General features: G+C 42.1%; 1 protein-coding gene across 1 annotated transcript in view; it reads right to left on the bottom strand.

The window, feature by feature from the left end:
* Nucleotides 1-6,405: 6,405 nt before the first annotated feature.
* Nucleotides 6,406-13,204, bottom strand: part of LOC115144782 (metabotropic glutamate receptor 8-like) — a 67,492-nt gene continuing 60,693 nt past the window's right edge. Inside the window, exons 8-9 of the mRNA XM_065002763.1 lie at nt 7,780-8,026; nt 6,406-6,942 (exon numbers count right to left, since the gene is read on the bottom strand). Coding sequence (XP_064858835.1) covers nt 6,893-6,942; nt 7,780-8,026 — 297 coding nt within the window. The 3' untranslated portion in view covers nt 6,406-6,892. The remainder of the gene's footprint in view (nt 6,943-7,779; nt 8,027-13,204) is intronic.

The raw sequence follows: 13,204 nt of genomic DNA, 5'->3' as shown, positions 1-13,204 counted from the left end.
CCTACTACAGCCTTAGTCTTAGGGTAGACATGGTCTGTGGGGGAATTGAACTGCTACTGTATCAGTCATGGTCATTGAGATTAAGGGAGTGCTGTACCATCTATGATTTATCAGTATTCCTAACCCTTAGCAGAGAGTGACTAATTGAGACCCTATGATTCATAGAAAATTAAAGAACCTGCTCATTTCATGAAAGCTGGAGGGAGTTGTTGGTCCCATCAGATTTGTTTCACTCATCCTTAACCCAAATACAGAACCGATTGCCCGATTGGGCTTGTCACACACCTGTTTAAAATGATTATACACTGTCAATCCTTGAAATCCATAGCTCTGTATGAATTTGAGAGCTGTTTCCCCCATCCTTCAGATTACCAAACAAGTGGCAGGGTCAGGCTGTTGAAATGGCAGATTGTGGCTTTAACTCTGAAAATGTCAAGTATAATGTGCCAACAAAAGTGACAGAAGCTAGTGAACTGGTAGTGACAACCCCTGGTAGAAAATAAATAAGCAAGCTGTCACTCCCAGGCAAAAGTGTCCTTTTTCTAATTTCAGCAAAATCATCCTTCATTTTGGCTTACTTGTAAGAATTTGACACTTCAATGCAAACTGAGATTCCATTCTCTGGCACAGCCAGAAGAGGACTGGCCACCACTCAGAGCCTGCTTCCTCTCTATGTTTCTTCCTAGGTTCCTGCCTTTCTAGGGAGTTTTTCCTAGCCACCGTGCTTCTACATCTGCATTTCTTGCTGTTTGGGGTTATAGGCTGGGTTTCTCTACAGCACTATGTGACATCGGCTGATGTAAAAAGGGATTTATGAATACATTTGATTGATTGATTGACTGTGAATTGAATTCAGTAGCATTTTGGGTTCCGATTTGAAATGTGATTCAAAAGAAATACGAATACTACATGACTACATGTTCAGGAATATATCATCCTTTGTTGCAGTGAATTTGGCTGATGCTTCTATCATGACTTAAGCAATTTGGTTAGGTCCTTATGGCATCAACTAGTGAATACACTGAATATTTCTTCCTAGTTAGGAGACTGTGCAAGACCTGCAGAGGCTGCAATAAGTCATAGTCCATGTAATTGTGAATTAGCCCAATGCATCATAGCATTTTGCCTTTGAACAATCCTGAGGTTTAACCTCATTTAGGTCTAATTTCAACCCATCAATGCAATTCAAACCCATCCAAAATACCTCTGTGCATTCACATTTTCAGGATAAAAAAGTAAATGCCTGGAGGTACCAGGAAGAGAGGGAGATGTTTGGTGTTAGTTATAAGACACAAGATGGCCAACCAAGCAAGCACCACACTATCAGTCACAGTGCAGCAAAGAGGCCATCTGGGATTTATCAGGCCTGATTGCTACCCAGCCAATTGATCCCTTGGCAATTCAAAGAGAGGCTTCGGCACTTCCCCAGCCTCCCCTCTCCGTCCGGGCTCAGACATGAAAGAGCTGTGCTCCACAGGACTGTGGCTAGAGTCCGCCATAAATCGATAACTCAGAATATCGCCAGAAGGTCAGAAAGGTCTGTTTCTAATGACAGCATAGAATGGACTGGAGTTTGTCTTATAAGATTCTGAAATACGTTGATCCATAAGAATGATATAAACAGTTGAGAGGGATGGTTTTACTGGATGAAAGCCATTTGTGGTTTGAATATTGTTTAATAATTAAGTTGATGGCAGAGAACTTGATAGAGATCGTTCTACAACACTAGACTCACGAGATCGTTCTACAACACTGGACTCACGAGATCGTTCTACAACACTGGACTCACGAGATTGTTCTACAACACTGGACTCACGAGATCGTCCTACAACACTAGACTCACGAGATCGTTCTACAACACTGGACTCACGAGATCGTCCTACAACACTAGACTCACGAGATCGTCCTACAACACTGGACTCACGAGATCGTTCTACAACACTAGACTCACGAGATCGTCCTACAACACTAGACTCACGAGATCGTCCTACAACACTAGACTCACGAGATCGTCCTACAACACTGGACTCACGAGATCGTCCTACAACACTGGACTCACAAGATGTCACCTTACCAAGATCTTCTTTTGGTTTCTCAACTCAAATGAGGTTGGTTTTACGTTATAAAATAGATACAATTTATTAAATATGTCAGGAAGGAAATGCCCATTTTTGGGAAAGGCTTAAAAGAGTTTCCACTGACAAAGCACACTGCATATCTAATTGATCTCTATTCACTCAGATCTCCCTACTCCCAACAGTGACACACCGAGGGTCATTAGAGTATTGTAAGCGCTCAGTGGATAATTGGCTGAGTCGCCACCCATACAGGAGCATGGAGGAAGTGCTTAGTAGCAGGGAACCTCCAGTATGTCTGTCAAAGAACCAATTAAGCTTATGGTGCAGGATCCTCAGTCTTCTTCCCTCAAAGAGCTCACTAAAGGTAAAGAAAGAGACAAGGGGATGAATCCAAATTCAGCAGTGTAAAGTGGCCCCTTATCCTACTGTATACAAAACTCATTATTTCTTGTCATTGGTATAAAAGAACAACACAGGTAAGACCAATAGGCGGAGTCTATAGGTGGAGTTGGGGTAGTCTGTAGATGGAGTTGGGGTACTCTATAGGTGGAGTTGGGGTACTCTATAGGTGGAGTTGTGGTAGTCCTATAGATGGGGTTGAGGTAGTCTATAGGTGGAGTTGGGGTACTCTATAGGTGGAGTTGGGGTACTCTATAGGTGGAGTTGTGGTAGTCCTATAGATGGGGTTGAGGTAGTCTATAGGTGGAGTTGGGGTGGTCTGTAGATGGAGTTGGGGTCCTCCATAGGTGGAGTTGGGGTACTCTATAGGTGGAGTTGTGGTAGTCCTATAGATTGGGTTGGGGTAGTCTACAGGTGGAGTTTGGGTAGTCTATAGGTGGAGTTGCTGCCACACATTTAAGTCTCCCTGTGTGGGGAAGATCAATATGCCCAAACTATTTTTACAAGCCGTGATGACACTGGGGACTGCTTGGCTGTCGTTAGTCGGCCAAAACTCAAATAAATCTGAAATGTATAAAAAAAAATATTGCAACCTTTGAGCTGATGAACAGTGTGTCCAAGGACAAGCAACATCACACCCAGTATACTTTATAGTGTGAGATGTACCATCGCTGCCACTATGGGGCGGCAGGGTAGCCTAGTGGTTAGAGCGTTGGACTAGTAACCGAAAGGTTGCAAGTTCAAATCCCCAAGCTGACAAGGTACAAATCTGTCGTTCTGCCCCTGAACAGTCAGTTAACCCACTGTTCCTAGGCTGTCATTGAAAATAAGAATTTGTTCTTAACTGACTTGCCTAGTAAAATAAATAAAATGAAAACTCTTTGAAGGAAGAAAGTGGGACAGAAGTTGACATGTTTAGTTAATGCAGTGGCGTGCCTGGGGCCTGGGCCTTCAGTGAAGTCCTACACAGTCCCACCCGAATTAATCCACTTCTTATTACCATCAGTATGATGCCATGGCTCTAGACACTACACATTTAGACAGAAACGCAGGCGTTGCGTCACCTTGAAATTGACATTTTTATTCAGAGAATTGCAGGGGAAGAATACCTTTTCATTGTGCAGCTTCTTACCCTGTGCGCTTGTTCGTTGCACTCGGTTGTCCCCAAAAGTTTTCAAAAGCACCATTGCTTGTAAGTGCCCAGCCGTACTTTGGTGTCTCTGCTGTAACACTAGAGCCAGCCAGCAGGCGTACAATAGCCAACTCTAAAGCTGATTGGTTGACACAAAATTTTCATTTCCATTCACTTTAAGCTACAAGCGCCCGCACTATTGATTCTGAAGGCCTGGGGGCAGATTTTAGACCCCTGGCAACACATGATGGCTGAATATGATTGGATAAAAGATCTAACATAAAGACCAGCCCTCCAAATCTCAACCTGGGGCTGGAAGCAGTGCAACCAAGAGGAAAGCTATGAAATGAAGAGTGTAACTCTTACTCTGGGGAATAATTTAATACATATTTGTGGGAAAATATATTTAAAAAAAAGTATATTATGATGATGTTTAGGCCAGCAGAGAAGGCCTTGCTGGCCCTGACGGCCCACCACTGAGTTAATGTGATATTCAAATCTATTTCCTGTTACCACTCTGTCAATAAACATCAACATTTATCAACATTTAGTAATATGAAACGAAAGTAGAGAGAGCAGTTAGCAGCAAATACTAACATTGTGGGTGCAAGATAAACATACTGAGGATTTATGTTTCGCATCCGTATCTGAAGAGAAGCTCTCAAGTTCTCCCAGCTTCATCTAGTGAAATGATATCATCAACCAGGGAAATATGCATTGAATGCTCACAGGTTCATCACTCAAACTCTCTACCTGCCCTCATTTCTTCAGGAGAAAATGCTGAAATATAATTACATGGTTGAGGAGTTTTTACTTGCAGCTTGTATTGATCTTGCTTTGCCTGTTCCAACAGCTATATTGATTCCCTTGACTGGTTTTTTCATTCTGTAGCAAAGCAGATATGGTACTGTGCAGGGAGTTTTTTTGTTTTGTCGTGGTATGTTCTGTTAGGTGTGTCAGAATTGCATTCATTCAAATGATTACTCATCCAATTAAGTGACTTGGTTGGAAAGTCTCTTCAAGACCCAAACCCTCATTGTAGCATCCTCATTGTAGGTCCTTCGATTCAATTGCAATTACTACAGCATTGCAACATTCTCTACTTTTCTGTTTAGGATTTCCTCTCTTATCGTTATTGTTGCATTATGTTGTTAGCCTGTTCAAGACAGCACAAATGAGCAGAGTGCTAAACATGTCTTTGCTTTGTGTACCTTGCGGACATATTCTTAATATCAGCCACATTACTAAGAAAAAGCTGCTGCACTTGCACACAAAATCTCAGAGCATCATGTAAATGTAGGGATTATCTTTCAAATTAGTACCCCCCCCAACCAAAAAAAACTTGGCAAGGCTTGGTGACGTTGCGCAGTCAGTAAAATACTGAACAAATATTTGCAAACTGTAATTCAGTAATTGCATGTTCCTTCTAGTTGAATTACATAATATTCACAGGTAACTCATTACATAATTTTGCCACGACTGTACAAAGATTGTCTCAGGAGAAACAATGTTTGTTTTAATTTGAGACCATTGCGTTTTTGGCTGCTCTAGATATTTTTCATAGTTGGCTTTGAGACTTCATACCTTCTTCATCTAAAAATATAAACTACACATGTAAAGTGTTGGTCCCATATTTCATCAGCTGAAATAAAATATTCCAGAAATGTTCCATACGCACAAAAAGCTTACTCCTCTCAAATGTTGTGCACACATTGGTTTACATCCCTGTTAGTGAGCATTTGTCCTTTGCCAAGATAATCCACCCACCTGACAGGTATGGCATATTAAAAAGCTGATTAAACAGCATGATCATTACACAGGTGCACCTTGTGCTGAGGACAATAAAAGGCCACTCTAAAATGTGCAGTTTTGTCACACAACACAGTGCCACAGATGTCTCAAGTTTTGAGGGAGTGTGCAATTGGCATGCCGACTGCAGGAATGTCCACCAGAGCTGTTGCCAGAGAATGTATTGATAATTTCTCTACAATAAGCCTCCAACGTTGTTTTGTCCAGCCGGCGTCACAACCGCAGACCACGAGTATGGCTTTGTATGGGTGAGTGGTTTGCTGAGTGCCCCATGGTGGCGGTGGGGTTAAGGCATGGGTAGGCATAAGCTACGGACACAATGCAATGAACCAAATTGCATTTTATCGATGGCAATTTGAATGCACAGAGATAACGTGGCGAGATGCTGAGGCCCATTGTCGTGCCATTCATCCTCCTCCATCACCTCATGTTTCAGCATGATAATGCACGGCTCCATGTCGCAAGGATCTGTACACAACTCCTGGAAGCTAAAAATGTCCCAGTTCTTCCATGGCCTGCATACTCACCAGACATATCACCCATTGAGCATGTTTAGGATGCTCTGGATCGACAACAGCGTGTTCCAGTTCCCAACATTATCCTGCAACTTCGCACAGCCATTGAAGAGGAGTGGGACATCCCACAGGTCACAATCAACAGCTCTATGCAAAGGAGATGTGTGGCGCTGTATGAGGCAAATGGTGGTTACACCAGATACTGACTGGGTTTCTGATCCACACCCCTACCTTTTTTTAAAGGTCTCTGTAACCAACATATGCATATCTGTATTTCCAGTTATGTGAAATCCATAGATTAGCGTTTAAATTGACTGATTTCCTTATATGAACTAAAATCTTTGAAATTGTTGCATGTTGCGTTTATAGTATTGTTCAGTATTTTTTACCTCATATACACATCCAACAATGCTAAACATTTCCAAAACATTCCTTTATTATAAATAAAGTATTTGTATAAAAATGTGCATGCTTAAACCATGTCATGAACAGATTTTACAACTCAAGGCTACGATTTAGTTAGCCGATACAGACAGACTCATCTTGTAATGCAGGTCAGACGACATGAGACAAGAATTTGAAATCTTCACAACCACAAAATACGTACAATTAGAATAACAACTAACAAGGTTGATCCCAACAATGTATTTTTAAATGATCTTTTAAATTAGGTTTCGTTTTCCTCTTCTGTTCACCATCCTCTTTCGTTAAGTCTCTTGGATGGTTTGTTTACTGACCATATATATTTTTTGGTCTGCTTCTAACAGGCCCATTAGCTCTGTCTGTGAACATGAAAGAGCAGACATATTTATTTTGGCTGCCACCCTCTCAGACATCATTTTGACTCTGATCAATATCAATGTCTCATGCTTGTTTGAAGGCCCTGTCATGTGTGAATCTGACACATCCAAGTCTGCATGTGGAATTCCTCAGTAATCCTCTGTTCAGAGCTTCTCTCTTCAAATGGCATGGTTGGTGTAGCTGACATACGTTGTTTTGGATGATGGCACTGGAAAGACAAAGAATGGAGATAGTTAGTTTCCTAAAGTGTTGTGATTCCCTCTGTACTAAGTGTATCGCTTGTTTTCCTTCCCTCAATGCATTACCACATAACCGAACAGTCTTGATGGGAATGTTGAGGCTACTACCATGGCTTTCTACCGGCGACCTAAACTAATAAAGTTGGCTATGTGAGATTATTAATCACACAATGAAGTTGAATTTTCCAGATGTATTCATGTATTAATTGGAGAAATTGTCCATAAATAGGAAAAAAGCAACACATTTTAGAAATCAAACTGTGCAGTCAGCACAAACGTGACAAGTAAATAACCGGATGCTTGCTTGCCTGTATGAAACTTCTGCAGACGGGCTCAGAAAGGCCTTTGAAGTCCAAATCCGAGCGATGAACATTTTTGCCTAATCAGTTCTGAGGTGTCTTTTTAACTATCACAGATGAGATAATACAAAACATTTTCTACAAGCTGATTTCAACAACGATATCTCAGATACTGCTATAGCTGAGGAACTGCGCTTGATTTTACTGTATGTAGAAATTCCAAAGCCTGTTGCGAAGCCTGTGTTTGAAACTAACATAGGCTACACAAAAATGCAATTATTGGTTAAAAAAATGGGGGTGGTTGTATAATAGTGGTTCCCAAACTGGGGTGACACCAACGAGAGGGGTGTGAACTGTTTGTGTCATGAAAAGTGCTTGTTTCCATAGAAAGAGACAGGAGAGGCGCGGGATGTTCACCAATAATGGAAGGCAGGCCTGAGTGACAAAGTTTGGGAACTCCTGGTATAATATGTCAAGAAGGGGATCAGATCAAATGTTTACACTCACTGCTGGTGTCCATGCCCTCGCAGAGTTCGGTCTTCACCTCTCCGTTGGGTCGCTCGGAGGTTAGCTGGGACAGCTTGCTGGTCATGGTGGCGACAGTGACAATGGCCTTGAAGCTGCGCTTGCGCTTGGGGACGTTCTGCTCTGGGTGGAAGATGATGATGTAGACCTTGGGCATATAGAGTAGTCCCAGGGAGACGGAGGCGCTCAGGCTGAGGGAGACGGTTAGCGTGGCTGTCTGGATGTACATCTAGAGAGAGAGAGAGAGAGAGAGATGAGTCAGGTGCTTCAAAGAGAGTCCTTGGAGGGGAACCTTTGTGGTCCCTGACACAGGGATCTTGTATCTTTTGATTTGATTTGGCCTGGCACAGAGTGCATGCACTTTACCCCTACATACATGTACAAATTACCTCAACTAACCTGTACCCCCGCACATTGACTCGGTACCGGTACCCCCTGTATAAAGCCTCATTATGAATACTGTTCATTGACTACAGCTCAGTGTTCAACACCATAGTTCCCACAAAGCTAATCACTAAGCTAAGGACCCTGGGACTAAACACCTCCCTCTGAAAATGGATCCTGGACTTCCTGACGGGCTGCCCCCAGGTGGTAAGGGTAGGCAACAACACATCTTCCACGCTGATCCTCAACACGGTGGCCCTTCAGGGGTGCGTGCTTAGTCCCCTCCTGAACTCCCTGTTCACCCACGACTGCGTGGCCAAGCATGACTCCAACACCATTATTACGTTTGCTGACGGCACAAAGGTGGTAGGCCTGATCACCGACAACAATGAGACAGCCTATAGGGAGGACGTCAGAGACCTGGCAGTGTGGTGCCAGAACAACAACCTCTCCCTCAACGTGAGCAAAACAAAGGAGATGATTGTGGACTACAGGAAAAGGAGGGCCGAACACGTCCCCATTCACATCGACGGGGCTGTAGTGGAGCGGGTCAAGAGTTTCAAGCTCCTTGGTGTCCACATCACCAATAAACGATCATGGTCCAAACACACCAAGAAAGCCGTGAAGAAGGCACGACAACACATTTTCCTCCTTAGGAGACTGAAATGATTCGGAGGGCCAAGTCTAGGTCCAAAAGGTTTCTTAACATCTTCTACCCCCAAGCTATAGGACTGCTGAACAATTTATCAAATGGCCACCCGGACTATTTGCATTGACCCCCTCCCTTTGTCTTTATACTGCTGTTACTCGCTGTTTATTATCTATGCATAGTCACTTTACCCCACCCTACATGTACAAATTACCTCGACTGACTTGCACCCCCGCACATTGACTCATACCGGTACCCCCCTATAGCCTCATTATTGTTATTTTACTATGTTACTTTTTTACCATAGTTTATTTAGAAAGTATTTTCTTAATTCTATTTTCTTAAAACTGCATTATTAGTTAAGAACTTGTAAGTAAGCATTTCACGATAAGATCCCACACCCGTTGTATTCGGCGCATGTGATGAAATTTGATGTGATCTTATTTGTATTTTGGCAGGTGCTCTTTCCTCAGAAGACTTATTGTCAGTTTAATAGTGAGGTCTATTGAACTTACTGGGATCAAACTCAAACCAACCGTATACAACCAAGTTGCTGTTCACTTGTTATGCACAGTGTGTTCACATGGAACGTTCAACTCACGGTACACTATTACACTATTCAGGTTTCTTATAACCACTTAAAACAAACTCATCTAACCACCGACAACCCAGGTGAAGTACCCCGACCTCATGCACACACATCCAGTCTTCTCCCACCTGCTAAGCGGAACCAGGCATTACAAACTCATGTTTCCTTGACTTCTTTCCAATGTCACAGTACCACAGTGCCTGTCAAGAACCGCTGACGTGAACATGCCTGCACCAAACAATCCTGCTTAGAGACCACCTGAGTAGTCATAGCAACAGGCTTTAGAAACGTCAACACAACTAATGGCCCCCTCATTGAGTGGTAAACCGACAGTGAGAATTCTCAGAGGGCGTTTGCTCAGTCATATCTGTACGGTTAGAGTGTGGTAGAGAATGAAAAGGAACTGGCAGATGGCACAGCTCCCTTGAGTCTTAACATCTCCACATAGGAAGTCATTCCATCACACATCAAGCTATTATTAGGAAATGTCTGGTAGACATCTAAGCATAAAGCCATTTAGAGGGCCTTTAGACAAACATCTAGGAAATTCTTTATATAGTGACAAAAAAGTTTATATTACTCAATGTTGGCCGTAGATTTCAAGGTTAACCATACTGGAGCACAAACATGACGCCATTTCTTAACCAAGTTCTTAAAGGTGATAATATTACCTGTAGCCAGCTGCCAGTACTCTTTTGGGTGCCGGTACTGTTTCAATTTAAGGTGCAACACTTTTGATACAATACTTTTGAGCTAATATTCTATAAAGAGGAGCAGGAACTCAAGCAGTAGAAACTTTGAGGTGCTGGTACTCCGCTCCGGTGAGTGCCTGCCCAAGTTAAGCACCATCTGTGGCTCAAACCCCTTATCATTCCTTAGGGTTATCTTAACTGAATCTTTTGGCTACAGAGTGTTTTCCAGTGAGTCACCAGTCGGGGCTGGTGGCAAGTCCTAGTTTGAACCAGTTCAACAGCCTCTTTAGATCTATAATAAGTCTAATGGGGTGGGCTTCAAAAGGCAAGAGCTGAGGAACGATCACCCTCGCTTTTAGGTCAGCTAGGAATCTGGGGCATGAAGCTCAGTGACATTTACCACCAGAGACTGGCGATGTGGCCATGGCAGAGAGAGAGCCTGGCAATGTGGCAATGGCAGAGAGACAGCGTTGCGATGTGGCCATGGCAGAGAGAGAAGAGAATGACTACTACACACATCACAAGCACATCATGGTCATAAGCACACTGTTTGGAATGGTAGTGGGGGGAAATGGGGAGGAGTCTAACTGAAGGTTAGATATGGGTATACTGAACATAGGTATGAGGATGAGATTTATTTTTGTCATAATGTCATTAAACTGGACATCAGTCTTCTGCTATATAAAACAACAACATTATGATGTTGTATCACAGTCTATCATACACTCAAAAAAATGATGGGCTAAAAACTACCCAATTTGGGTTATTTGGTAACCCAGTGCTGGTTAAATAGTGGACAGAACACACACTGGGTTATTTTTCAGATGGCATGGCCTATTACGGGTGTGGCTTTCATAAAGTTATTTTGGCCACTCATGGAAGCAATTGTAATTCCTGTTCACCATGTTAAGTTTGTACACAGCAATTGTACATTTTACTATAATATTTTTGCAGTATTTTTTGGTGTGTAGTCTATAGTCTGTCTTTTTTAAATCCAGTTTTTCAAACCATTACTACATTAAACCATCTTTACTTCACTCCATGAATTACCATATGACCAACGTTTTTGTAATTTTTTGTTTGTATGTGTGTGTTGGCCTTTATAGATTGGTTATTTGTGTGTGTTGGGCTTTATAGATTGGTTATTTGTGTGTGTTGGGCTTTATAGATTGGTTATTTGTGTGTGTTGGGCTTTATAGATTGGTTATTTGTGTGTGTTGGGGTTTAGCTGTAATTATTCTTTACAGAGTCAAGTACAGTATTTGTCCAAACCTAAATTGTTCCTGGACTAGCGCCATTCATTCTCACTGTAGATAATTTGAATGTTATAACCTGTATTATCCATTGGCGAATTGGGAGAGAGTGAGGTGATTGCCATCTAAGAGCAACATATTTTTGTGCGGCGGTGTTGCCTGCCAGTAGTAATCGTCTTGGATTGAGATTCAAGGAGCCATCATTAAGTAACATACCTGATGCAACACATTGAATATTTACATTCATGCACTTCAAAATTAACTTTGTAACTTTTTCCCAGAAGCATTTAACTGCAGGGCACTCCCACATCATATGAAGGAATGTGCCTACCTGATTTAGGGGACACAGTGAACAGTTGGGACCAATTTCATCGTAAAACTTTTCTTTGGTGTTAAATAAAGTCTGTAAACATATTCTGTTCCAGTTAAAGGGATGTTCAAATTCACTTAGACCTGTGGACCATACTTTTTTAATGGATAACTCAGAATAAGCTTTTCAAAAGTTTATATATTATAGAGATCAGGCCTTTCGGGAGCCCAGATAATTTAATGTGTATGTGTCTTGGAATCTTGGAATGTTCTCAAACCACTACTGTCCATGATATCGGCAACTGTATGGATTCCACATTTGTGCCATTGGGAGGGATGCAAAAGGCTGCCCTCCAGATCTCAAGGCATTGCTAGCGCCTGGAAATATATTTCAAAGTTTGGTTCGGATAGTCCTTCAAATCAAATCAAATTTGTCACATGCGCCGAATACAACAAGTGTAGACCTTACCGTGAAGTGCTTACTTACAAGCCCTTAACCAACAGTGCAGTTCAAGAAGAGTTAAGAAAATATTTACCAAATACACAAAATTAAATAAAAAGTAACACAATAGCATAACAATAACGAGGCTATATACAGGGGGTACCGGTACCAAGTCAGTGTGCGGGGGTACAAGTTAGTTGAGGTAATTTGTACATGTATATAGGGGTGAAGTGACTATGAATAGATAATAAACAGCGAATAGCAGCATTGTACAAAGCAAATGGAGGGGGAGGGGGGGTGTCAATGTAAATATTCTGGTGGCCATTTGATTAATTGTTCAGCAGTCTTATGGCTTGGGGATAGAAGCTGTTAAGGAGCCTTTTGGTCTAAGACTTGGCACTCCGGTATTGCTTGCCGTGCGGTAGCAGAGAAACTGGAGTCTCTGACAATTTTAAGGGCTTTCCTCTGACACTGCTTATTATATACTATAGGTCCTGGATGGCAGGAAGCTTGGCTCCAGTGATGTACTGGGCTGTACGCACTACCCTCTGTAGCGCCTTACAGTCAGATGCCGAGCAGTTGCCATACCAGGCGGTGATGCAACCGGTCAGGATGCTCTCGATGGTGCAGCTGTAGAATGATATAGAGAATGTAGCTGGCAGTAATAAGCATGATGATCAGATAGGTTCATATGCTGAATTTCTATGTTCTTGATTAAATTAAATAAAGGAGTAGATAAGAGTACGAAATCGATTTTGGAGAATGTTTTGTGCTGGTTTGAATAGAAAGTGTACTCTTTTGCTTTGGGGCTATGAGCTCACCAGGCATCAATGAGGTTGTAATCAGAGAGTATATGTTGGAGAACCTTGGTTGCCTGTAGATTGTAGTTGGTCTTATTAGATTTGTCCCCAGAATGGCATTCATATCTGTCCCAATAACCAGTTGGAATTCAGTTAATTCTAACAATATGCTGTTCAGAGCATCTACAAACTTAAGATCATATGAATTTGGAGCAGGCACATTAATAAAGGCCATTTTCTTTGCATTATGGATACATTTAAGGAAAGTGATTCTGCCTTCTTGGTCTTC

This window comes from Oncorhynchus nerka, linkage group LG17 (genome assembly GCF_034236695.1).
Source record: "Oncorhynchus nerka isolate Pitt River linkage group LG17, Oner_Uvic_2.0, whole genome shotgun sequence".
NCBI classification, from domain to species: Eukaryota; Metazoa; Chordata; class Actinopteri; order Salmoniformes; family Salmonidae; genus Oncorhynchus; species Oncorhynchus nerka.
The sequence above is the reverse complement of the archived record's forward strand: the minus strand, read 5'-3'. Positions and strand labels throughout refer to the sequence as shown.